This window comes from Micropterus dolomieu, linkage group LG08 (assembly GCF_021292245.1).
Source record: "Micropterus dolomieu isolate WLL.071019.BEF.003 ecotype Adirondacks linkage group LG08, ASM2129224v1, whole genome shotgun sequence".
NCBI classification, from domain to species: domain Eukaryota; kingdom Metazoa; phylum Chordata; class Actinopteri; order Centrarchiformes; family Centrarchidae; genus Micropterus; species Micropterus dolomieu.
In genome coordinates this window covers 28587947-28615849 of record NC_060157.1, presented here as the reverse complement: position 1 = coordinate 28615849, position 27903 = coordinate 28587947, and the positions used below count along the sequence as shown (strand labels likewise).

The following is a 27903-nucleotide window of genomic DNA, read 5'->3' as shown; positions in this document are numbered from 1 at the left end:
TGCGGGACAGCATGCATTTTATTATTCATCACAAGGTGACATATTCTGTTCTTTTGCTACAGTCTTGCAAATAATATAAAAACTCAAAGCTGATTTCTTCCACTTAGTGTGTTATAATTCTTTGTGAAAATCCTGTGTGCCAAAGATCTGGTTTAACACAAAAACACTGAATAGTAAAGGTGTGGGCGAAAAGAAAAACCACAAAATCACTTTTCAGACAAAACAATGCCAGAAATAAAGTACTTGTTTTATTTGCAGCAGTAATAATAATCAGTCAGTAATGAAGACCCACATAAGCTTACACCCCACCTACACAAAGAGCCAGTAACATCTATGGCTCATGAGACAATTCAAATGGTAGAAGATGACATGAATGTCTCCGTTTACAAAGCAAAATCCACATAATCTCCTCAACAGTAAAAGGCTTGGATTTTCTCTCATGAACTCTTTGACAGAAGCAAAAACTATAAGGCAGTATACTGTATGCAGATAAATATACATGGGGCTAAATTAACTGTTCATTTCCCCTTGCTACTTCCTGTAAATCTGAATCAGCTACAAGTGTACGCCATGCTGTCTGCTGAATGACGCAGGACAGAAGGTTTCTCCTTGGCTTTTCTATTACAGTGTAAAGTTTTGGGTGTTCAGAGTTAAAATGCACCACAGCAGATAAAGCCTCTCCCAGAGTTCAGCCCATAAAGAGTCCAATCACAGGAAAGGTTGAGATCTCCACAGTGTATAAGACCTTATTGCATTGACACATTTGGCACAAGAGCAAACATCCCCTCAAAGTTAAACGATCTGAATGTGAATACTGTGTATTCCCTCCTTGCACACCTATTGATCAAAATTAAAAGAGAAGCAACATTGTCAAAAAAAAATGAAATGAGTAATCACATAGATTTAGCTAAAGGCTTGGCCCAGGCTCTGTGTCGTATTCTGATTCCTGACCAGCTAACACTAACATCCAGCTTCCATCAGTGAGCCACGCGCTGATATCAACTCAGACAGCAGGGTCACAGTTCACGACTCGTAACAAAAATGATAAGGGCTGCGTTTCCTTGGAAGTCTGACACACTGGAATCCAGGCTGGTGCGTGTTTGTGACAACAGGGCAAACTATTGTTAGCCTACATGTCAATAGAGCCAGCTCCTTGCATATCAGTGTGAGCCCAAACAGCTAAAAAATATCTCTAGATTCATCAAAAACAGTGACAAAACACAGCTCCGTCACAAAGTCGAGCATATTACAGGTATATAAATTTAGACTCTGATTGTAACAGCAACTGGCAGCTAGTGCCACATAAATGAAACCACGCTTCTAATCCTAAACTGAATTCTTCTGAATTTATACTGTGTGGGCAAATACAGCAGTGAAATCTCCGCTTTTAAACTGGAGAATACAATTAATTTTGTCTTGGCTTGTTTTAAATTGCACCACAAGATCAATATTAATAACCATTGTACATTTACTATCCTTTACTATCCATTTACTATCCTGTCGCAACCGTTAAATTTTATTTGAACATTATTCAAATGTATGTGACACAACACACACTTTGCAATAGGGAAGTAAAAACAAACTCCCAAGTTGCTACAGGGGGAAAAAGTTCAGTGTGATTACTTTCTAATGTTTGATTTCACTTCCACTGGGAAAAAATGAAAACACAAATATGAATGTAATGTATGCTGAAACTGAGAAAGCATCTGGGTTCATTTTCATAGTAAAACAGTAGAAAAATAAGGGCTAGCTAATATCTTGCCGACACCTGTAAAACGCACCTTAAGATGGTCTCATCAAGAGATCTGTGGTTAGAGTGTGCAAAGAGTTTGAACTGGTATTTTAAAGAATTGAAGAAGTTCAGTGTGTGTCTGTGTGCATGTACACATGGAGTGTTTTCATTTTAAATGGCACCTCAATAGTTTCCAAAGCTAGAAAAATACATCTTTTTCATAGAGTATTTTCAGTGCTCATTGGCCAAGCACTGGGTATTTAACACTCAACATATTTTGAAACCGCTTAAGTCAACTCTCCATGGTCCATGCAATCAAACAAAACCACCATATGGTGCAAGGTCTTGCCCTGCAATGGGGGAATAAAATCATTTACAAATCGGGGCTCTGAGGACTTCTTAATTTGACCCTCATATGCTTCTATCTGTACACACACAAGGGGAAATTAATGCATTTTCTTTGCTGCACACACAGGAATAAAATGCTAAATAAAAATCTCTTTGGGCTCTGTTTAAAAACGTCCTTAGCAAAAGTGTGAAATGCCAAGCCTGAGAGGTTGGACAGCCAGGGAAGTCCCTTCAGAGTGAAGGGTCAATGGTCAGAGACATTTCTCACCCTTGTGATGTGATCACAGACTCAGAAAAACACTTCACTGACTCATACATGCTAGACATTTGAGTGCACACTCATCCACACGTGCATTCAGGCACGTAAATAAATGTGTCGACGCGTGTGCACACACATTTATACACAAACACACAGTCTAACTGAAGAGTTTAATGAAGCAGCCTTGGCAGTAGGGCTTGTCATTCTGCTCCTTGAAGGTGCCTTTGTTGAGCTGCTTGAGGCAGAAAGCGCACACAAAGTGCTCTGGGTGGAACTTCTTGCCCATGGCAGTGATGCAGCGGCCGGTGATGGGCTTCTGGCAGCCGGAGCACAGCGAGCCGCGCCGCTCGTGGTAGTGCGACTCACAGTACGGCTGGCCCTCGTGGTCAAAGAAGCTGCCGTTTATGAATGGCGTGAAGCACTCCTGGAAAATCAAAAGAGAGGAGGTAGAATTTACGCTGATGGGTTGACACATAGTAGTATGTCCAGGTACATTAAAGATGTGTGGAGTGACTCACCCTGCAGACGAAGCATTCAGGGTGCCAGAGTGAGTTTAGAGCAGAGATGTAGTTCTCAAGGATGGCACGGGCACAGCCACCACATTTAGGGGCAAACATGTCAAAGTAGTCCTTTCTGCAGAATGCCTTTCCATCCTTCTCATGGAAACCTAGAGGGCAGCAAAGACACACAGTGACTCACTGTAGGCTTGTTTTAATAATAATCAAAGTTTACAGCGCTTTTTCTACACAAGCCAGGTGTAATTAATTGAGCAGTTGGTACCTTCTGGTCCAAAAAAGGCTCCACACTGGGCACAGAAGAAGTGCTCTGGGTGCCAAGTCTTGTCCAAAGCAGTCACCACTCTCTGTGAAACAAAGGAGACACAAACGGTCAATCATTCACTTCCTGCATAGAAGGTGTGAGCCATAAATGATCGGGAAAAAGGTGATCCCTGACCTTGCTCTAAAAGAACGTCACCATATATTATAAGCATGTAAGTCTGTCATTATGGGAGAAACTAACACAACAGAGAGACAGAGGGCAGGCAAAGTCCACAGAGGCAGTGTGGGAGGTGCAGGAATGCTATGACTGTTACCTCGTGTTTTCCAGGCCTGATAGCATTCAGCTTCAGCTGCAGGCACAGACATACTGTTCGTGTAGCACAAGATTTCACAACATCCACACCTGCTAAGGTTCTGAAGAAGGGCAAGAATTACTGTTACACTGTTACAAACCCCTTTAACATTTGCGAGCACAAGTGATTCTCGGCTTTTCCACCAGGGGGTGCAGTGTTGAAAAAGAGCGTTTTTTTGAGGTGGGGCAATGTCAAGCATTCATCATTCATATAGATATTATTTTAGATACAGAGCAACTAAATTGAAAATATTACAACAGGGGATAAAAAATACTGCATGTAAATAAGATAATTCATCAAACAAATGAGGAAATCACAATCAACTCAGATGTTTGACACAATTAAATATAAACACCTATATATACAGTCCAGCATTAAAGATTTCTTTTTATGATTTTCTTTATTTAGAATTGAGAATTGTAGTGTTTCCCTCAGTCCTAGATTATACAATCCCTCCTACACCCCTAGTTAAAACCCCAAAAGCAAGGTTTGACTGTAAACCATTGTCAAAGTCACAAATGACTTACTGCAGACAGAGAGAAAGTAGTGAATTAGGAAACCTTGGCAGTGACTAACGTTGGCCTTTCTCCAGGTTAATGTCCACTGTCTACTTCCCTTCTAGTACCTCTGGCACTGTGTGTAAGGGTGTGTGCGGGTGAGTGTGTGTAAGAGCAAAGGCTGAAAACCCCCCGATGGGAGTGTGTCACTATGAGGATAAGACTGAGAGCTGATGAGCGAGAGAGGAGAATAGCATGCAGTGAGATGGACATACGAGTTGGTTAGTCTGCGCAAGGCAACTAGAAGTCCCTTTACTTGTAGTGCATCTAGTGCTGTGTGTGTGTGTGTGTGTGTGCGCGCATGCCTGACTAATCAGCTGTCTGCTTGAGAAATAAAGGCAATTTCCGACATGTAGTGATTTTTCCAGTAAGGCCTTAATCCATTAAGTTATGAATAAATAAATATCATTATCTACCCATCCACGGTACCCAGGCTAGTGTGTGTGTGTGTGTGTGTGTGTGTTAATGTATGCATTACTAACATCCAGTATGGGTCCATTACAGTAGTGGCATCGCGGTGAGAACAGGCTGTGGTAGTCTTTCTCACAGTAAGGCTGCCCATCCCGCTCAAAGAAGTTCCTGGAGCCTATCTCCTCCTGGCAGTGGGTGCACACAAAGTGCTCGGGGTGCCACGTTCTGCCCATGGCAGTCACCACCTGGTGTGGGGAGACACAGTGCATTAAATTGAAATGAGCGTCTAAGGAAAAGACCTGGCTCAGCAGAGAAAATTGCTGCAGCCTTGCATGCAAGAAGCAAAGCGGATGCTGCAAACAGCAGCAGATGCAGGACTTATGACTCAATGTTTAAAGACTGACCATTTTACACATTTATGGTTATATTTTCAAAATCATCCCACTCAATGTCAGCTGGATCATGATTCACAGAAAACAATATGTATGCGCTTAAACAGAAGTCTCAAAGTAAGTAGGTAAATGCAATAAAACACAGAATAAAAGCTTCACGTTTTATAGTGTACATATTGGTTGCCAGTTAAATAACAGCTGAATTGTTGACAGATTGCGTGGCTTGGACCTTAAGCAATCAGCACAGCCTGAGATATGTGGAGTAGCCTGTCTGACTTGGACAAATACATCTGTGTGTGAAATCTTCCTTTCCTCACCTTTTCAACAACAACAACAAAAAAAAGCTGATGATGTTTTGAAAGCCAATTCGGTAATCCCATGGTTGTTTTGTATATATATACCACAGAAATCATGTGTGCACGTGTATCTACAAGCATGCAAGATTAAATTCAGTATGTGCACCAATTGAAGTCTTATTTAAAAGAGTATATGACTCAGTGTTATCCTTACCTGCCCAACAATGGGTTTCTTGCAGGCTCCGCAGACACCTTTAGCCACCGTCTGGACTCCAAGTCTGTTGAGGTCCGACTGCAGGCTTCCCAGCATGTTGTCCAGCTTGTTGGCTGGTTTGGGGGGACCGGTGGGAGAAGTCTTTCCTTGGGACTGGATCTGATAGAGATGGAAGACCAAAGTGGCTTCACTATATCATTCTGATTTATGCCAGGTTGACAAACACTTCGATAAACAGCATTGCAGTTAATACTTCTTTGCGGAAGGGTATGGCAGTCAGCAGTCTTGAATCAGATCCACAGTTAGTGTTGCAGTCATAGTTTGTAACATAATTGTTTGCGTGGATCAACTGTTCCGTCAGTGTTCCTGTGTTCAGCATTTGTTCTCAACATTTTGGATGATTTTTTTGGACTTACCTCCTTGATGTATTACATACATTTTTAACCTATTATAATTATTTGAAGTAAATGCCTTTGTAATTCTTTTGCTACAATATTCTCTCCCTGAATTGCTGGTAGTACAACAAGAGAACAATTTCGATGGTGGTCTCCTCTTTCAGCTAGACAGAGAACAGACAGAGAGAAAATACCAAGACAAGCCATGGACAAAATATGTTCACATCATCAACCCTAATGCTTGTCTGCAGTCTTTGATGAAGACTTTCTTATATCAACATTGTGTGTGTGAATGTGTCCAGCTACTGTAATGTAAGCAAACACAGACCTTTTTAGATGATGCGGTTATTGGAGCTTCATGACTTCTACATTCCTCTGAGAGAGAAAATAGTGCCTCTGCTCCCTCACACTCACACGCAAAATGACCCAGCTTACATTTGACCAAATAAAATAGCCAGGCATCTCACTGGGCCTTTGACCTGAATGCAATTATACTCTTGTAGTCATATCAATCTACTATTCTACAAGTCTTTACCGAAACTACTCCAAAAAAGACACCATGGATTCTAAAAGAGGTGACGGAACATGGCATTCAACTTCAACATGCTGGTATCTAACCTAGTGGGACCTGTTGACGGAAGTCCTGTGGGAGATGCTATAATTGTGGTGGTAACTGTGCTGTCATGTGGCAGATTAAGTTTCAGTTGCACTGCGAGCCTACCATTCCTGCGCATGGCAGGACAGTTAGTGTAACGGGAACATGGCAGGGGAGGCAGGGGGTTTCACTCCTCATGCCTGTAAGCTCTTAAATTCTCCACTCCACTCTGAACTCACAGCCCTTAGCGCCGTCAGATGTCAGAATTAGAAAAAGGACTCTCTACTCTCTGTAGCCTGAATGTCAGCACCACTCATAACCTGAACTGACTGGATCTCAGACAAAGCTTAAAGAGGTTACCTGTTGCAACTTGCCATGAATGGACTCCAGTGGTCAAAAACAGAGCCAATGACAATGACAAATTATATAGATCACATAAATACAGAGTAGCATACAACATTGCAACTGCTTGGATTTGAGCCAAATAACCTGCAAACACACGCAAGTAAAACAACTCAACGTGTAAAAGAAAGTGGCCGATAGAAAGTGGGAAGAGAGTATGAGGTGATCCGTGCCTGCATTGGTGGGAAGATGGGGTCGTACTCGGTCTGACAACCCACTGAAACAAAGACCTTGGGAGGCGGAGGTGGGGTGATGGGCTTGGGAGGGGGGCTAGGTGACGGAGGGGGCTGGACAGAGGGAGCCGTGGGCTCCTTGGGGGGAGGAGTGGGCTCCTTGGGGGGAGGAGGGGTAGGTTCTCGAGGAGGGGGAGGGGTGGGAGGGGGAGGAGGTAGTGGCGGAGGAGTCTGCTTAACTGGGGGTGGCTTTTTGGGTGCTGGGGGAGATTGCGGAGGGGGGAGGACTTTTCTCTGTGGGGCAGGTGATTCTGGAGGGATGACGATCTGGGGGAAAGAAGGAAAAAGGAAACAGGAAAGAGAGGAGAACAAACAGATCACATACAAAAACAAAGGTCAGAATGAGGAAAAGGAAATGGTAATAGAAACAAACTGAACTGTTTAAATTGACTGCCAAAGACAAATAAATTTTTATGGCAATGTAATGAAACATTATATGTTATATATTTAATATTTATATTTTTTGACCATAGGCCAGCCAATCATAAACTAAAGCATTAGAGGGTCAGATCAGTTTCAACTCTTGGTTTAATGTGGTCCCAGAATAGCAGTGACTACCACTGACCCCTGCTGTGCGCCTCTAATGTCTACCTTATCCACAGATGGATGGGCGCCTTCTTCCCGTGTTCGCTGTGGGTTGGACATGACAATGACTCCCTCTGTCATCCAATCATCTGGCTGTTGTTTACGCCTGCGCTCCACTCTCCCTATTCCCAGTTTCCCCTGTAGCTCCTCAATGAGTCGGTCTTGCGAGTTGCTCTTATTCACAATGATAGGTCCCATTTTACGTCGCAACATTCCCTCTCTGAACATTGGATGGACATTGGAGGTCTCTTTGGTGCGGCGGATAACCGACTTGAGCTGGAGAATAGATGATACAAGGAGGTGTGGGAAGCTGGGGTTGTGCCAATCAACCGAAAGTCCATGTTGGGTCACAAGCACAAGCACGACAAGCCCAGCACAAGATGTCTCATTCAAGCGGCAAAAATGCTCAAGCTCTGGCTCCAGAATATACTTTTGTTTTGTCAGGCTACTCGTGTATGCAGTCAAATGGGTTTGCAGAAACCAAGCACAGGCCTCCATTCCATTCAAGGTCATTCTCTGCTGTCAAATCTACTTAAAACTACTCAGGTATCTGTGGTACTGCATGCTGGATAGCTAAAGTCGAGACAACATACAGTAGGTCTATCCCAAAATGCTTACACATAAGTCTGCACGTGCCAAACCATTAATTAATCACATGTGCACGTTCTTAGGGCATAAATGCATTAGCAAAAAAAGAAAAATTTCCACCCTACTGTTTTTACATCGACATCATCGGTGGTTAAAACACATTCTTTGCATCAACCATTGGTTGCCTAAACATGACAGGCCAGGCCCTGTGACTAACATAGCAATGTCGACTGAGGCGAGTAGAGGCGTGAGGAAACATCCCTTTGTGCAAAGCTTTCAACATCAGTCACAAGTCTCTACATGGAGATTTTTCCCTCAAGCCATTTTGCAATTGCTTTGCAATGACACCACATGCATCACACCACATAGACGGAGGAATTTCTTGTTATCAAGACACTTTTTTGTGTTTTTGTACTTTTGCACAGTTCCCAAAACAAGCTGGTTTCAGCAACTAAAGATACATTCTGCTTGAACAATTATCTGACACAGCTGTTCTGCCATTATTGTCAGAGATAATTAATATCTTAGGCCACATGATGAAATAGAAAGACCACATGGGGTATTAAAGGTTTATGCCAGCAGCTTATTTTGGGAGAGTCAAGTTGAGCGTCCTACTTGGCCTGAAGCAGATAGTCGCTCGACAGCAGAGGGCTGCTGTGTGGGCAGTTCCAGAGTTGCATCTGGTGTCCCAGGGCAGGTGGAGGGGGTGAAACACTCATCCATCCAGCTGGACTCAGTCATGGGTGTAAGGGTTCCCTCTCGGCTAAGATCAGGGTAAATTCCGTCTTCCTCCTCCCAAGATCTGTCTTCGTCGTCAGGCATAACAGAGGCAGGTGGCTGGTACTCACTCAGTTGGGTGGTTTCAGGGGCTAAGAGTCTGTCTAAAGCATCATCCAATAAAGGCTCGCGGCATGGCCATGTTGGCAGTATTTCACCTCCCTGTTTTTCTGTTGCAGGGGAAGGCAGGCTATTTGATGATACAGGGGCAAATGGAACAGGTGAAACTCTGGGACTGCTGGTGTCTGGAACTGTGTATGTTTTTCTGATGGTTGAAGCAGGACTCTTGGGAACTGCAGATTCACTCTTTGGAACTGTTATTGGACTTGACAGCTTTGCGGGTATTGCTGAGCAAACATTCTTTGACAGTGTTTCAGGACTAGAACTCTTGGGCACACTTGCTATACTAGAGATATTAGGGACTGTCACAGGACTTGCAATCTTTGGAACTGGACTTGAAAGTTTTGGAATTGACACTGGACTAGTACTCTTGGGAACAGCTTCTGGACTAGCACTCTTTGGGATGGTTACTGGACTAGGGATACTGGAGACGGTCAGTGGACTTGCGCTTTTTGGAACTGGACTTGAAAGCCTTAGAACTGGAGCATTCTTTGCAGCAGCTTCTGGACTAGGACTTATAGGAACTGGACTGTAGCTTTTAGGGATTGGGCTTGGACTCTTGTAAGGTTGACTCAGATTGGCGCATTTAAGATCAGGTGGACTAGGACTGTAGGCTCTAAAAATGGGACTTGGGTTTATAGAAACAGTAACAGGACTAGGGCTCTTGGAAACAATTACTGGACTGAAGCTCCTGGCAGTGGGTACTGGACTAGAACTCTTTCCAAGTGGACTTGAGACTTTACTAGCAGAAACTTTAATGACTGACATATGTGTAGGGCTACTGACTTCAGATTGACTGGGAGGCTTCACGGTACTAGAGATACTGAGGCTTTCCACATGAGAGATCTCAGAGGTGACACTGCCACCATCATCTATCTGATGGATCTGGGAGTACTGAAGACTCTTGGACGATGCAGTTACCACAGTGGGACCAGCTGACAATGTAGGGGCTGAACAACCATCTTCATCAATATGTAGTTCCAAGGGAAGAGGGGTACAGGAGGGAGTAGTGTAACTACAAGATAGAAGAGTATCCACTGAACCAATATTAGGATTTATGGATGAGGCCGTTACTGCTTGGACAACTGGTGAACCAGCTACCAATGAAGAATCTGCCTCCTCCTGATTCACAGACAACTGAGAGCCAGACTGAATCCGGTGCAATAATGTTATGATTGCAATGTCCAAACAAAGACAAGACATACACAGCAGTAGAGAAAAGAGAAAGACATTTAGAATTAAGGGAATGAACAGAAAGCTGTCTCACACAGAAAGCAAAGAAGAGGTAGAGTTCACTCAAATATCTTAAAGTAATCCTTCCTAAAATACTGCAAAAAATTAATTCAAAATGAAAAAAAGTTTATTTGAAAAAATTAACTCTTTATTGTTGCCCTCGGACATGCAGAGGACAGACGCATCAAATCTCAGAAATGACTTAACACTTCTTTGACAAAGTCAAAGCAACAAAACAAAACAAAAATTGAACAAGAATTAAGCTAAAAGCTGGTTGTCAATTACTGGTTGTATCGAAAATATTTTGTTCAAATAAACAAAAGCAGGTCCAAAATAAAAGGCAGGTTAAAAAATCTTCAGTTGAAGTAAATAAAAGAAGCAGCCACTACATTTGTGCCACTGCAACTTGCAAAAGTTTATGATTGTGAGCAAAATCAATGTACACAGTAAAATTGCAGAACATCTGTTCAAGGAAAACTTTAATATTTCTATTGGGCAATGTTGTTTTCAAAGCAATCCAGTTGACATTACAAAACCACTAATATGATAAAGACACTGAATAAAATCAGTTTGATGATCTATGGAGTTAATTTAAGAGTCCTGCAAACCCCTAAACATCTGCAGCACAGCCCTAAACAGTACAAAGTGGGCAAACCCAATGGCCCAAAATCTACCCACTGGTGAACCATACTCACATTGCTTTGGACTTTGAAGTCAGACAGGGAGGCCATTAGCTCATCCAGCTCTCGTGTGGCAGAGGAGGCAGACATCCTGGCCTGCTGCTGTGCTGGTGTTTCCTCTTGTCCATCTGTTTGTTTGTCTGACACAACCAACGGTGTAGGACTAAAGAAGAAAAGAACAAAGTCAACAAAATGTATGGGTAGAACATTCCTGGGGCCTCATTACAGAAACCTCTTTCATCTGAAATCCTGTCTTTTATCAGTTTAGGGTTTGTGGTATTACAGAAACATGTTTCCTAACTGCATTCAGGAAATTTCTGTGTTGCTTTAAAGAGGTGGTATTATGCTCATTTTCAGGTTCAAAATCCTATTTAGGGTTGTACCAGAACAGGTTTAAATGGTTTCATTTTCAAAAAACACCATATTTTTTTGTCATACTGCAGATTGCTGCAGCTCCTCTTTTCAACATGTGTGTTCATTTTAGCTGTGGAGTGATACATCTTGTTTGTAAATGATCTTTGTTGGGAGTTGCACATGCGGAGTTCATAGTTAAGGACTACTAGCCAATCAGAAGCAGAGAATGGCGGGCCAATGAAAAGCCAGTAAACACGGCTTTGTTTCAGCTGTACATGTTGCCGACCAGCTTGGCAACATAGACAAGAGAAAGAGTTTCAGAGTGGTGAGTTATTAATCTGTAACAAAAGTATCTTTCATCCATGAAGTTTTAACTGAGCTCTTTCTCTACATCATAGTAACAACTTTATGTCCACTGAGTGTCTGGAGGGTACCCAGTGTTTGGAAGTGAGAGGAGGTGTGTGCTGCAGCTCAGTGTTTTTCCACTGGTGTTTTTGAGGGCGTGTTGGACTAGCCGCTTGGCGAGCGTTCTATGACGCTCATTTAGCTTTCATCCCTATGTCGTCACAGGGATGAAATACCACCTCTTTAATCGGTTGTCGCTTACATGGGTGCGGGCACAGAACTTTCCAGCTCATCCAGAAGTCTCTCTACACTTGGTCGTACATCTCCTACTCCTCGAGCTGCAGCACTGCGTTTGGGCTTCTCCAATGCAGGTGGAGGAGCCTTGCCTGCAACTCCATTCTCATGGATATGGTGGATGACGCTGCTGGCAGGCAGCGGAGGAGCTGCTTCTTCTATTACAGAAAGAAAAGCTGAATGAATGTCCTTCATGGATCCACAGTGCACAGTTTTAATATATAGCAAACTCCAAAACATTGTATTTTGCAGTGGAGAGAGGTGAAATCTCTGTGCAACACCACAAAAACAGCAGTGCCCAATTTAGATAATGACATCTGAATTCTTCAGCCAAGGAGAGAGAGATCATTTTATAAACTGTAATGTAATCTCTTTCTGTACCTTCTGTGGGGAAGGCAGGGGTGCTCTGCTGGACAGCGTTGAGCTCCAACAGGAGGCGGTCCAGCTCAGACAGGTTGCTGCCCAAGGATGAGTTCATGGCAACAGCTGATGACTCACTACTCTTCTGCTTATTAGGGAAACTGTACAGAGTAGAGAGAAGAACCAATATTTATCATCTGACAATGTTGCTATAATTTGACACTGGCGTCATTTGGACAGTGTCTCTGACTCACAGATAAGTCAAAAGTCAAAATTAAAAAGGCTATTCCTAATCTAATGTTTTGTGTGTGTGTGTGTGTGTGTGTGTGTGTGTGTGTGTGTGTGTGTGTGTGTGTCAAATAGAGACATTATGTTCCCACTTTTATTGGCCTACTTTAACTGGCAAAATATGGCAGAGACTTCTCACAACCATAATGCAAAGTTATCTATATTCCCATAGAGTTCCCTGTTTATAAACTGTTGATCCAAATAACATTATCCCAGGGCCTACCTGTAAACGTGGTCCTCTCCACCGATGGGTTGTGTTGGACTGCTGCTATCTCTAGACCAGGGACTTCTCTGAGCTGAGCTGAAGGACTGAGGAGAGGAGGTGCAGTCACTATAGAGTTTTCGGAAGACCATTCGCAAATGGATCAACTAACTGACACTTTCATGAGTAAATTAAATAATTTTTTTATATGTCACTTGCCATGGGCATATACAGTAACGTGTATTGTATGCATTTACCTCTGTTTCATCCAGTCCGTTTAGGGTCTGCTCAGAGGGAGTGGATGGGACTTGGGATGGAGAGCAGATGTCTGGCTGGGTCTGACTCCCCACAGGGAAGGAGTAGGCGGTCTCGTCAGACAGGAAGAGAGGATGCTTGGCAATGTGGGATGTTGTGGACTCAAGGTCCGCCAACAAAGCATCTGCAGAAATACAAAGCAAAGATTTTATCATCTCTCTGAAACTAATTATATGCTCAGATAGGGTGGGGGTGGGAGGGCATTGTCTACCATGAGACAACAGTGATTTGTCAAATGGTGTAGATTTCCCTCTACCATTACTAATAAGGTGACTCTCCATTTAATATCTCTCGTTGTATTCGGCCAACAATGTTTCAAATCCGTAAGCAGAGGGCTTCAGGGCAACATTAAATTTACAGGATTTTTGCATCAGTGGGATCAAGAAACTTAATTTTCAGGTATCTAATTTAATGCATTAGCCTAAAATAGACACTCTCATCTTATCTTCACTCTCAGTGAAATGTCTAGAAAATATATACTATATCATAATATTAATCATCATTGAAATATTAAATTATGTAAATACCCATCCCTTCCAATGTTAGAATACACCACTGCATATCTAGTACGTAGCACGGCAAAATTTCTTGCAACTACCAAGTTCCATTTGTGTAAACACAGGATCAAATAATTACAGTGTCTTTCACAATCGGTCAAACACTTGTGCTCTGTGGAGTTGTAAAAGTTGAATCATGGCCACTCCTTTGGTTACTCATTGACCCTCGTCTGCCTGGAGCCTTGACTCTTAAATCCAAGAGCCGCTGTCAAGTCTGCAACCAGGTATACATGCTCATATTTACCATGTACACGGCAACAGCTACCACCTCTGCATGAAGGGGTCATTTAGTAATTTGAGAGGAACACGGGCCAAGAAAACAACTACTAATTTAGCAGTCCTAACCCGTAGGAAGAAGGACACATAACATTATAGAGGATTTAATGAAGAGAGCAGACTGTATTACTGAATACTTGGGCTTATTTTAGCGCGCTCAGTCACACCAGCAGTGTTTAATTTCTCTTGCAGAATTTCACATGTCCTAAAAAAAAATTAAAACCCTCAATTTAACAAACTTGCTCTGACATGAAATGTCGTATATGAACAAACTATCAGTACAAAATTACTGTTTTACAATTAATGAAACATTTTCCATTAAATACCAATATATTTGAGGCGGTTCAGGACAATTGCCAATATGAAGTTCATTAACTAATGTGAAATTCTAAAAGCAAATAAAGCAAAACCGAAGAAACCATAGTTAAATATACAGCACAACTCCATCAAGTTTTCTTTATAATCGCAGAAAAACTGAAAATTATTCAAATTTCACTGAGTTTTTTACATTCCACACATAAGTACTGGAATATTGCCAGTATTGCTAAGATGTACCAAACACCAACCACTGCAAAGCCGCATCATGAACTAAAGACGTGGGGCACGAAAGACAAAACCAAAGCATATGTAATGCATATGTATGGAGATGAGACGTACCTTAGAACAAGACAAGACGTTACACCCAGGGAAGGGAAGAGGAGATAATACAGGGAAAGAATAAGTGGAGGAGGAAGAGGGCAACCCAAACAGACTGTCTGCCAGGCAGGAACTGCCTTTCTTAACTCTACCATCAGCAATAAGAGAGCAAGAGACACAGGGGGGAGGGTGGGGGTGCAACTGAGAGCAGAGGGTCAGGGCAGAGAGGAGAAGGAGGGGTTCAAATTAATGGTAACTGGTTAGGTTCACCCCTACTGCTATGCCAGCTCCAACATAGCTGCCTGAAAGCTCAAGTAAGAGATACTACTCACGTAAATGACGACCCACTGAATACAGTCTCTGAGGACGGAACTGTCCAACTTTCGCAGTCTGAGCACGTTACAGCAAATTAAGTAAACACAAGCCGTTGTGAAATGAGGAAAGTTGAGAGCAAGTAGAGATCTTATCAGCAGAGGCATGCCCAACAAAGGGAGTGGTTTCACAAAGGTATATAAAGGTAGAATCAGCCCCTCCTGTCAGTGCACACTCTGCTTAGGTTACTGATCACTCACTTTTTACCGTATGTTACTGTAATATGTTACATTACATGAAGTCTTTAAGTACAATACAGATACAGATAATCAAGTTTCCAGTGAAATATAAGACTAACAACAAATATACATTTTTAACCTGAAAAGGAACTCCAGGTATCCCAGAGTATCATCAGTACTGAACTAACTGTAGAGTACAGTCCAGTAACTTGCTGCAACATTTCCCAGACTGAGAGAAGACACAGCAGAAGCAGAACCTGATCAATAACAGATTCACTTAGCCAACATGCATGGTTAGCATGATTAGCATGGCTAACATGCCATTTGACTAGGTTTCACTGCAGAGACTCCGATCAGGACACAGAAGCCCGAGCACATTCCACAGAGCTTCATTATGGATACAGGACAGTCCAATGTTTACACTACAGCAGCCAGCTCAGGGTGTGTGTGTGTGTGTGTGTGTGTGTCCTCATCTCTTACTTGATAGTAGCAAAAAACACACCCGCAGAAGTAAAGAGACAGAAACAAAACAACTGTCATTCGTTCGAGTTCATACCAAGTATGGCATGTGATGAGACCTGCCATTCAAAGAAGTTTCAAACCATCCAAAGGACAGGTGCACTCAACGCTACAGTCTCTGGTCTGCTTCTGGTCCAGCAGAAGGGGAAGTCAACAAGATTGCATACTTATTTTAACACGTTTCCATGTTTAAAACAAGGTTAAAACAAGTTTAAAGCTAAAACAATGTCCCCATGATGCAGTAGATTTTTATCGCTCACAGTCCAGTGATAAAGTGATTTTTTAAGCACGGCTCTGAAATACTGCATAAATAATATGTACGCGTATCTGAAGGCCTCAGTACATTTCTGCTGCTGATGAACAAAGTTTTACTGCAGCTGGTGGAGACCTCAGTCAACAGATGTTAGTCCAGATGGTTTACACAAGATGGTATACAGATGTTAATCAACTTAGCTCTCGAGCTGAACTGGCTTTAACCCTACTTATGAAGCATCGGCTGCTCTAAAACAGAGTTACGTTAAAACGCTAACCTCCTAGCTAAATGAAATATAGTCTGTTTGTATCCATATTTCAAACACACCACTGCCTAACTTTATTGTGAAAGAGGCCTTGCATCAAAATGAGGCAAGTTAATTGAAACCAACAGCTCATTTCCTTCAACAAAGTGGATGGAATACAGTCCTGTAATTTAGAGGATAAAGGCTAAACATAAAATACGGAAACTAGCAGCTTCGGGGTTGCCTTTTGTTCACTGAACACTGTGTGCTGCAAGGCATGCTCTGGCCCATCCACAAACTACACAAACACACGGAGGTGTGTCATCCTGCTCTGCCAAGAGAACATACCGTGATACACAAACTCTAGTGCAAAGCACAGCTCCCCAGTGACCAAAAATGGAACTACAGTAAAATGAGGAACTCAAAAGAGACAACCAAATGCTCAAACATAAAAATGAGGCTCCTAAATCATACGTATCCTTTATGAGAAGAGGCAAGAACTTTTGGAGATAACTTTTCTTGATCATGTATTTTTGGGAAATGCATGTAGGAGGGGATGAAACTTCAGTATGATGTGTTATAAGAACAAAGCTATGCAAAACCTTCACAGACCCAAGTTCCTGAGAAGCAGGCAGTTGTGACAGTGTGACGGATCTACTCCTGCCTGCCTACCTAAAATAGGCCACGTCCACATCTAACAAACCACCATCAATTACACACAGTGCGTCCTCTTCATTTACAGCTAATGCGCAAAGAAGAAACACCAGCATTCTGTTAGCTTCCATGTCCACAACACTAAATGTGACATGGCAGGGCACAGCTGGGCTCAAACAATGAGGAATGGCGGTGGGAGTGGCAAGAGAGATAGCGAGTGGAACTGGTAAGTGTGTGTGTGTGTGTTGGTGTGTGGCGCAGCAGGCGAATCCTCAGAGGCTAAAATGTGGGTTGACGCAGATTAAGGAGACTCCCTTCCTCCCAGATGAATGGTGTGCATTTTAATTACACAAACGCTGCTCCGCATGGGGTTCATTACAGGAGAGAGAGAGAGTTAAAAAAGGGGACTGAAAATGCCTGAAGAAAAAGACAGGGAAATTAGAAATGAAAGAGGGGAGTGGTATGGAAAGGAAACCCTTTGAAGAGTCAAGTATGTGAACAGCAAAGGGAAGAGCAGATGTTGGATCAGCACTCAAAGTGCAACCTTTCACAGCTGAAATCAACATAAAACATAAATATAACTGAGACAAAGCAATCCTGGAGCACTACATTCACTCTATGAGGTTTGATCTAGGCTATATAAGTCCTGGATGTCAGCAGAAGCAAGCCTCCATTATCCCTGACAGGAAATCCTGCCTGACTGACAGTGCGCACACTGCTTGAGCCCCTATCAGTGTTGACCAGTGCATAGAGTGAATCAATGCTGTCTACTACTCAACACATCAGCTGGTAGCGGTTCGTTTCAGGAAATAGGTCCTATCAAATGTGAGAATGAGAGAAAACACAGTCCTTGCCAACCTGCAGGGGGTGATGTCGAGTTGTGTGTGTGAGAGCTGAGCATACTCCCGGCGTTTTTTTTCTAAAAAAGGGCTGCAGGTATACAGAGCAGGCTTTATCTGTGAGGTTCATAAATGCCAAGGCATTTGCTGAGATATGAGCTGATGCCAAAAGTGCAACTAACAGGATGAACATAGGCTGCAAGATTCTGCCTGTGCCGCAGGTATACCTGTTTTCTCTGACCTTGTTTCTGCATCTCTCTTCCCTCATTCCTTTAATTTCTCTCCCTCTGTATCTGATGTGCTGCAAGGTGCACGCAGGCTGATATGAATTCCTGACATGCCACAGCTCGTCTTGCAAATATGAGAGAAAGAGTGAGAGAAAGGGGAGAAATGCGAGGTGCACACCAGCTGAACAAGAGAGAATCAGATGACAGAAAAGGGGGGGAAAGGGCAAGATAGGACAGGTGAAAGAAAACAAAATGTCAGCTGTTATACAAAGACATTTCGTATATAATCCTGTTTACGGAAAAAAGGTGTCTGAATGTAATATTTTAAGACTGAACACGTAAATACAATCTCTATTGTGAGGAAACAACCTTCAGTTCCTAGTCTGTGAGTGTACGTCGACATGAAGTGACAGCTTTTCATGTTGTCTTGAGAGAGATGGCCTTTCAATGTGACACAAGCTGACAGACCATCACAGAGATGATGAATCCCTTACTTTGCTTCCACCAGAAGGAGAAAAAAAAAGAAATCAGGACAAGATAGGCGCACATGCACTTACACTTTACTCCCCTCTGGGCTCGTGTTAGACAGCAGAAGGACTGTGCCTGTGTTCATTTGGAGCGCTTCAGCGGGCACACAAAATTAAATCACACTGGAAACACACACACATACATACAGGTGCACCAGCAGAACAACAACTGTGCACACCGGTGCCTCTCAGCTTGGCTGTCTACACATACCAGAGACAGACTGAAACATCTAGGCCCACTATAAATACATTCCCGCCTGACCCTGACCTGTGGGAGCAGAGACATACAGTAGATGATGGATGGCCATGCCGGTCAAAGCAACAGTAAGACATTACAGACCACCCAACCAGCCTATACTATATATTACATTACATGTACAGTACCTCTACATGGTACAAAGAAGAGCCTGGTTGGGGTTTCCTTATGTAAAGATCAATGAAGTTCTAATGCTACAAATGTTATTAAATGGAAATGGCACTACGGCCCACACTTTCAATTACGTCATAGAATACGACTGCTTACGTAGCAGCTGGTACCCCACTCTAAACTATTCAATACAATTACAGCAAGTCTATTTAGTAGTACGCAATCCAAAACTTAATACCGGACTTAGGCCCACAAAATGTCCTTAGTCCTAATGAAAGACACTGCCAGAGGCATTGTGAATATTATGACTTAAAGCAGCAGTTGGACATTTAATGCAAAATCTTTAGTGTCTCTCTCTCGGCTGCTCCCTAACTCCGGCCCCTATTGCCGCCATTTGTCTTTTCAAAGACACCCGTCTAACGTTTCGTGGCCCATGGGAGAGTCCACCAGGCTTCTGAGGCAGCTTCAACAATTAACAGCGGGATGAGAGGCTAGCACACCACTGTCCCCAAGTTATTCCCCGCTGTTTGTCATCATGCCACTCATCAATACAAGCGCCATGTCACAATGAGCCCGAAGCTCTGTGTGATGCCCGGACATGTTCACACGTGTTTTGTACTATACACTGTTGGCAAAAGTTATTTCATTGGTGGTGTTTGTTTCTCAGCCACTGTGTTTGCAAAACTCTGAATCCACACTGAAGATATTGAGCTTGACTGAGTGAGAGCATGCGCAAGGGGCCGCGCAGTAGGTTCACAAGGAGTGATTTACACCGTGTTAGAGACTCCTCCTGGCTCTGATTGGTTGTTTTGTTCAGGGAACAGTGGGTTCATGCAAAAAGCATTAAGAGCAGTAAAAGCAGCCAGAGGAACCTGATTTTTTCACAGATTATCTGTCTCATGTACTAATGTCTGTATTAATCATGGATGTCGTGTCCATGACGTCACCCATAGGTTTAGGGTGACCAGACGTCCCGAAAAATTCAGGACAGTCCTGAAATGCGAGCAGTTGTCCAGAGTCCTCTCCTGTTTGTCCCGAAAATTAGAATAAACCTGAGTTTGGCTAAATTATAGCCTAATACAACATTAAATAGCCTTTCATTTGATACGAAACATTCTTTTAGTGTTACCCACATATGGGCAATGTTCTGCCCTCCAGCAGGGACTGCAGGGTATCGTGGACACTGTGTCAAAAGAGTTATTGCCACAAAATAACACGCGTGCTCTTTCCCCTTTTTTATTTTCTAGTGTATTTGAAGATAGTGGAAGATACAGTCACAAGGACAGGCGAAGTGTAGCTTCAGGCAGCCACGGAGGATCTGACCTGAATTTCACCTGTTGTCATCTGGTCACCCTACACAGGTTTCTGAATAGCTCAATGTCCCAGGTGGCTCCAGACCATCTTGGCGCCTAATTTAATATATGCTAATGGACGGGTTATATAAAAAATTCCCAAATTTCAGCTTATGACAGAATGCTTCAACAAAAAACATCAACTTCACAAATCACGGGCCGTCCTCAGGTAAAGATGCATACCATATATGAGCGGCCCCAGTTTCATTTCACCTTTTGTTGCATGTCGTACCCCTATCGCTCCCCATGTTTCCTGTCTTAATCTTGGCTGTATATGCACAGACTAGATTCAAACAAGGGCACAGTGCCAGCAGTGTATATTACCAGCCCAGCAACAAATGGCAGACAGACAACGTTAGCAACTTGCTGGTGAACATAGTGGAACATTTAGCAGCTAAAAACCCAGATACCGCCCAACACAAGTGACATTTGATTGCAGAAATAGGCCAGAGTTTGACACCTCATCTCTGATCATTTCCACCCACAAAGTAACACCCTTCCAGGCAGCTGGTGAGACTGCTTTCCCCCTTTTGATCTTCCTTGCACCTGCTCAGAATTACTGCAAGAGAGAACCAGAAATTCAAAATGTCTTGAATCCCTAATAACATGCTATACTTTCTTTTAAATTGTTACTTTGTGCAGCTCAAGAGCAATACATGCAAATGATTACTCTATGTGATCACTCTGAAGGGCATATGTTTGTATTGTCAAGCACTTGTGGTTATTAACATGCATGTTTTTCTTCCTGTTGGTGTTCAGTCACTTGTGAGTATTTGCCCGCTTTTTTTTTTTTTTCACTATTTTTTTAAACTTTTTTAAAAACTATTTCAATTGTTCTGTTATGGCTTGTACAAACCAGCTGTCCACATGGATAAGGAACTGAATCAGTAAATTTGACTAAAATCATTAAAGGAGTTGTGAATGCATGAATAATGTATCAACGTCTATCTACATATTACTAAAGGAACTAAGACAGAGTATCCGTAACTAAAACATTACCAGGCAAACGATAAAATGCACTCTCCTCTTGCAATCTCCCACCTACCTCCCCTTTGTTATTCCCCGCAGTGAGGCTTACTGAGGAACACAGAGGTAGTCTGTGGGCACAAAGGCTTTCTTGTGGTTTACTCGTTGACCCTGTGGTTATTTTGAGCATCTGTCTGCATGAAACAGTGGTGAAAGCACTAGTAGGGTGCATTTATTAAAGATGGTGTGCACGATTGCTCATTTTGGGTGTTTTGTGGATTTGCAAAAATGAGGTAAATGTGTTTTGGTATTCTGCATTTGACTGAAAATAACCTGAATATATCACATGCACAGAGTCAAAAGGAAGAGAAAACTTAAATAATGGCAAGTGGAAGTGAAACTATCCACTTTTATTTCATGCCTGCTCTCACAATAACACAGTAACAAAAAAATCTTATCTCAAGGTCAATTTACTAGCTTTTTCTGGATGGCTTCTTCATACTCCATCCGTTGATTAAGACTATGAGATGCGTTCAGAAGGTGTGGGGGAATGCCTTTAAGAGGATCTTAAGTTAAGAGAGTTTGTTTGTCAAACTACTAAGACAAGAATTACACACTTGATTTCTGAGCCTGCTACGATAATTACACCAAACCCGGAAGTGGCAGAAAATAAATGGATGTATGGACGATCTTTCCCCCTTCCTCTGATCAGTTCTGTTTGGTTCTGTCTTCTCTGGGTTGAAGTAGGCCACAGCACCAAAACAAGCTGCTCTTTGTCCCCCTCCGGCGGGGCAAGGACAGAGGGAAGAGGTTGGAGAGGAGGGTTTGTGAGGTCGACAAAGCAGGCCAAATCATTCCACTGGAAAACAGTCAGAGCTCGGTGTGGGTGCCAGAACCTGCATATGTGTGTGCATGTGTGTAAACTCTTGTTAAGCCTGCACCCCTATAAACCCGACCTAAGCATTACTGATGCTGTCATTAACCCAAGTGGGGTCTAGATCGGGCTTCCTGAATGATCCTCCTTAACAAGCTAGATGCTGGTTGTAAATCCAACTAAAGCACAAGCAATCTGAAACACACACACAGACATATATTCGTGCTCACTTTCGCTCACATGTGCACACTCACTTGTCCTCCACCTCCCACCACGTCCCACTTCATCAAAGGCCTTCATTGTGGTGGCTTTATATCCCAAATAGGGCAGTACCAGCAGTGTGTTAGTGACTATTTAAACCTGCGCCGAGGCCAGAGGGAACATGCTGGGCACAAACCCATTTCCTAATAATACAGCGATGTGTTATCTAAGCCTGCAGCCACGCCAACCATACAACCTCACTGAAAAATGACATTTAGAAGCCAATTAGAGGGAAGCCTGAAAAGCCATGCAGGTGTATTTGAAAGGCCATCTGACATTGTAAGAGCTCCATTTCATATGACAAATACGCATTCATGGAACCGGGGGACTATTTTAACCACAGTGCCCTTTCACCGGGGTTGATTTGTGTTTGTGATACCATTCGAATTTTGCAATTACTGCGGCATCTTTACCATCTATGCAAAACTGTTGTACCAGCTGTTTTCTTCACAACTTGCGTCAGAGGATCAGCGGCGTCGCATCAAGTGAGCTGTCAGTCACTGTCACTTTGTCACTGAATCTCACAAAGTCAGCAGGGAACTCAATTCATCAGAGCACAAGAGGAGGGTGGAAGGCTGATAGCAGCTTTAGGCGCATTCAGTATATATCTCATACATGATACAACATGTGTTATATCTGCACCTTATTTTGCTCCATTTCTTTGCTGACAGCATGCTACATCAAGCTAATGAGCTGTTCTGGTTGCCTGGAAAACAGCAAAACTACAAACAAATCTTAATAAGACCAAAAAGCAAACCAGTTCCTTCTGCTCACATTAGGGAAGTCACCAAAAATAGGTCACAATGAGGCATGTCCACAAGTTTGCATGACTAACATGTCTGGGACCTACAGTGGGCTATTCTGTTGGGTAGCAGCAAAGAATCCTCCTGACCGCCGCTACAACGGAGAGGTCACTAAGGGCACTTCCTGTCACGAAACATGTGTCTAGCTGGACGAGAAACTTCCCAGTAAAAAGGGCTCATTGAGCTCAGCTGACAAAAAGCTGGACTGAGGACCATGACTGGCACATGCAGTAACTATACTGTATGACATGCTGGACTACACAGAACCTAACCACAGCCAGATTTTACTTGAATCCCCATGCACTGAAATATGTTCTTTTGGCTTGCTTTTCCGCATAAACCCTGGCTCCAAAACCCAACAGTAGGAATTCTGATATCGACCCTGCAGGCTGTTGTTATGGTGCGCTGAGCCCATGAGAGATGCCATGACGGTTGGCTGAGTGTAGAGCTGCCACTGCTTAGTCAGCTTCCCCTTTAGAGCTGTCTGTCCACACCAGCAGTCTGTGATCAGGAGCGGTTATGAGTGTTTGGTGTGTGTGTGTGTGTGTGTGTGTTGTTTTTTTTGTGTCTGCATACACCATATGTTTCAAAGCCCTGCAGCATTTTCATTTTAAAGTCAAACAGATGGACAAACGCTGGAGGAGATACAGGGGATTCTCACAAGCCTTCAAGTGCTACATTGATTCTGTGTGTGATTTACATGCATGGGTCAAACGCAAGGGGCTTATCATCTAGTGTAGGCTTGCCCCTTGTTGCATTAAGTTGAGGGTTACTTATGATGTAATTTGCAAGAACAAATTGCCAGGTTTTTGAGCGCAAGTGAAGAGGAAGTCAACTGAAGGGTTGTTTTTGATGATGGGAACTTCAGTCCAAGTCCAGACTGACTTTACAACTTAAAAGTACTCCAGTGATTTAGTATTGCTATCTATAAAATGGGGGGATTTGCAAGATACAGAAAGAATTGTCATAATTAAGCAGCAGAGAAATTCTGACTTTTAGTCACTAGTGTGCGTCAAGCTGCAGAAACCCTGGACCCTATACTTACCATAAAGCAACTTTTGTTAAAACCTCCTGCTTGGTAAATGCTCAGGTCTTTTAAAAAAATCCACACCCTCAATATGTAACTCATGTCACTCATGTAGTTCAACATTTTGGAAAATGACCTTATTCGCTTTTGTGGCGAGAAAATTGATCCCACGCTGATGTCTGTTGTATGCTAAATACATAGCTGGAGCTGCAGCCGGTTAGCTTAGCTTAGCACATGGAGTGGAAACTGGGGGAAACAGCTAGCCTGTCTCTGTCCTAAGGTAACAACATATGCCTACCAGCAACTCTACAGATCACTGATAAACATATTATATCTTGTTTGCTTCATCTGTACAGGAAACCAAGTGTAAAAATGACGTGTTGTGGTTTAATCGAGGTTGTTATGAGCCTGGGAACCAAGAAATTGAGTATCCGTGGGCTGTCTGACAACTGGTACCAGCCAAGGAATAGTCAGGCACATGACAATTGATTTAAAGTCTCTCCCCATGGACGAAGGGGAAAATTGTTCTTCGTATCAACAAAATGTAAAAGTCATATTTGCTATTTTGCTACTGACTGTGACTTTTAAACAAAGTTATGAATTTTCCAAAACAGATTTCTTCGAAAAATGAACTTTAATTATTACTCTGTGGGCACTGTGTTAGTGATCCATCACTGTATCATAATTTAAATAAAGAAGAAGGTTGTAGAAAATAACAGTGACTGTAAGGCAGAGAAGATATTATAGGTTATTATACAAACTGTGTCCCTGATAGAGTGAAAAACTACCACTCAGGCATAAATGACATCCGTGTAATAAGGAGTATGTAGAGGAAATGTCAAATGTCCACATGTGAGCTGTCTGGAGTTTCTTTTGGTGTATGCACAATGAACAAACCTAAATTTAGACTCGGTGGAGTATCTAGGTTGCATCAAATCTCATTTGGTGTTAGTAAAGAACTACTTTGCCCATGCCCACTCCATGAGTGACATTTCTAACACTGCAGCTTCTGTGCTGACAAGGCTCTGGGGAATCACTTCACTTCAAATGATGCCACTAAAGCGACAGTAAAACAAATCAGCGAGAGAGAAACAGAGCAGTTACTGTATTCGCAGACATTAAAAGGAAATACTGAAAGGTACTGCAGCTCAAAGTCAGTTAAAGGAAGTTAACTTTGGAGGCTATTTGACATTCATGTCTTGTTGGTGCAGGCCCTGAGCAGTGAAGCAAGGAGCAACGCTTGGCAGCACTGATGGCTGAGTAGGGGAGGTCAATGAAAGTTTGCCTCAAAACATGCTACAGCATCGAAACTGCAAAGGTTGCATAAATAAAAGCAGACACAAATGACATAAATCCATGTCTAGCATAATAAAAGAAAGCTTTTGTCTCCAACTTCCAATTCTGACTTTCATTACTGACTGGAGTTAAAAACCTGACGATTGCAGATCAAGGCAATGAAGTGTCCTAATCTGACTTGATCCAAATCTTTCTGAAGGCTAATCTGCTCCCATGCAAAACTCAGCCATCTTTAAACTGTCGATAGATTGCAGCCTGCAGCTTCCTATGTGGTTCACCACAGGAATGGTGGGGACAGGGTAGAGAGAGAGAGAGAGAGAGAGAGAGAGAGAGAGAGAGAGAGAGAGGGTGGGGCAGTGCAGTGTTTAAGGAGGATACATTTTGGCTGAGGCCCAATCCCTGCTTGTGGGCCTGATCCACCCCAACACCCTGCCAGTGAGCAGCGCTAGCCTGCTCCCACAGCTGGTGTTGAAGGCAGCATGAGGATATAGCAAATTGAGTGTGTGCACATGTGCGGATCAGAAGAAAGATGCTTTTAGGAAGAAAGCGAACCTGCCAGTCAGAGCCACTGCCTTCATGTCATGGGTGTTGGGGCAACACGGGAATAGAGAAGACTGTTAGAATTGAAAAATAGGAGTGAGGGAAATGGGAAAAGAGGGGTGTTTGTTGGTTGGTGGAAGGTCTCTGCATTTAAAACCATTTTAAAATTTCAAGAGAATTTTGTGTGCCACATTTTTACAGGTGTCTGCTGAAACGATGACAGAATTTACAACCCCGTGACATGGTAATTACAGTCGGTTGTGTAACACTCTTTTTTAAGCAGCTACTTTAAAGAAGGCCCTTCGCCCCATGTAAGCTGAGAAGGTATCCATCCATTTTGACTGGATTTAGAATGGCCAATATTCTTGGCACAGTCTCACGCTCACCACCAAGCTAGAGTCAGCCAGAGAACTGGGTTTTGGTCCAAACTGGATATCTCCAGGTGTTCTGCTGTAGTTTTTTTGAATTGTATTATAAAAAAAATGCATAACATAGCCAGTCTCAATAGCCTTGTCCTGTTGGAAATGGGGATGATATGTTTTCATACTGTAGAACAGAGCTGTATCTGTCATCCAATAGCAAGTCCACCAGCAGGTCATACTTGTTGGGTGGTTTTTACATTTAACATTCATCATCTTTGAGTTTATGAATGCATTTGGGAGGTTTTTAGCATCCAGTCCAACTCTTTCAATCCCGCTAAACTTAACCTTACAGTTGCCAACATAGAACTCAAACTGTGCAGTCAATGCTTAAAATGAATTTAAAAAACACTCTGCTCCTGATGGCACTGTGCAAGCTACCTTACAACAGAGGCATCCTTCTGTTTTTCATTACGCTTCACACTTTTACATCAGGGAAAGGGGTCTGCATATACTGAAATAAACTCGCAACTCTTATTCATACCACTCCATGCATTGCTACACAGGAACAAGAAATCCACTGCAAGAATTTGGAACCACTAAAATAATAGCAAATGAACTGAGAGGGAATCTGCAGTGTTGTATATTGTGTGCATCAAGAACAATGTGCTGAGCTCTACACACCCTTCCTGTCACCACCACCTGCCCTCAGGCATTACATTCTCTGCTGTCACCAAGTGTGCCATAATTCACTGAGTTAAGCTCATCTTTACAGGCAGGAGGAGGACAGCACAGCTCTCCGGGCTTCATCTGCTGCTGAGCGTGTGTGCAAACACAGCAGTGGTGTGACAATCGGCGGAAATCAGGGCCGAATTCAGGCTTAAAAAAACTGCAGGGGGCTTAAAACGGGCTACAGAGGTTCTGATCATCCAACGAATGAAATAACTCAGTGTTTTTATCAGAAGCCACTCTTGCTGCCATCCCACCTGCAGCATTGGCAGTTATGTAATCCTGACAATCACCTGGATCAATAGGTCAGTGTCTCATCAAATGTCAAATGACCCGTGGTCTATAACGTATGTATTTCTACTCATTTTCAGCATGGAAAAGTTGGGGGAGCCCTGCAGCAGCAGCCTATCGTGTCTCGTTGGTGTGGAGGAATTGTATGAGGAATTAACGTTAATTCGCCCACAAACACAGCCAATGCACCGGCCAGAGCACTGTGTCCTCTCTAACACATGCTTTACTTTACAGCTGATTAATTAGGCTAATTATCGCAATGAGCCTGGTTCCAGTGTGTTTCTCTCTCTCTCTCTCTCTCTCTCTCTCACACACTCGCGCTGTGTAAATGTTGCGTTCACGGCGAGCGAACTTACCTAAATCATCCATGTTGGCCGGAAATCGTTCCAGTGCTGAGAACCGGACCGGTCCTCCTCTGTCGATCACAGCTGGACTGGAAGCGGCGGATTCGGCTCCCTAAACGCCAAATCTCCGGTCAGAGATGTCCCTCGGTGAACGCGGTGAAGTTTTCAAGTTCCCCTGCTGCTCGACGAGCCTCAGACACACTCACTAACACACACATAGCCTGCCGTCCCCCCTCCGGAGTCTCAGCAGTCCACATCCAGCCCCCTGCCTGCCCACCAGCCCCTCCACACAGGGACCAGCGAC

The 27903-nt window shown here is 43.1% G+C and overlaps 2 protein-coding genes across 4 annotated transcripts in view; one reads left to right on the top strand and one right to left on the bottom strand.

The window, feature by feature from the left end:
• atp13a2 (ATPase cation transporting 13A2) overlaps positions 1-27903 on the top strand; it is a 97092-nt gene that overhangs the window by 13843 nt on the left and 55346 nt on the right. The gene's annotated exons all lie outside the window — the stretch shown is intronic.
• On the bottom strand, positions 227-27818 carry LOC123974878 (paxillin-like). Its single transcript, XM_046055862.1, has 11 exons — positions 27612-27818; positions 13050-13231; positions 12814-12899; positions 12324-12463; positions 11911-12100; positions 10965-11112; positions 5342-5500; positions 4511-4684; positions 3120-3201; positions 2858-3006; positions 227-2763 (listed from the first exon to the last, which is right to left on the bottom strand). Exons 1-11 carry the CDS (start codon positions 27622-27624, stop codon positions 2497-2499), a joined length of 1590 nt encoding a protein of 529 aa, XP_045911818.1. The 5' UTR covers positions 27625-27818; the 3' UTR covers positions 227-2496.

Bases quoted from the DNA above. Each gene is read 5' to 3' on its own strand.
- LOC123974878 (XM_046055862.1), bottom strand. The intron at 12,101-12,323 runs GTACAGAAAGAG...TTTCTGTAATAG, and splicing joins CCCTGCCTTCCCCACAGAAG to AAGAAGCAGCTCCTCCGCTG. The intron at 5,501-10,964 runs GTGAGTATGGTT...CATCTCTATCAG, and splicing joins ACTTCAAAGTCCAAAGCAAT to ATCCAGTCCCAAGGAAAGAC.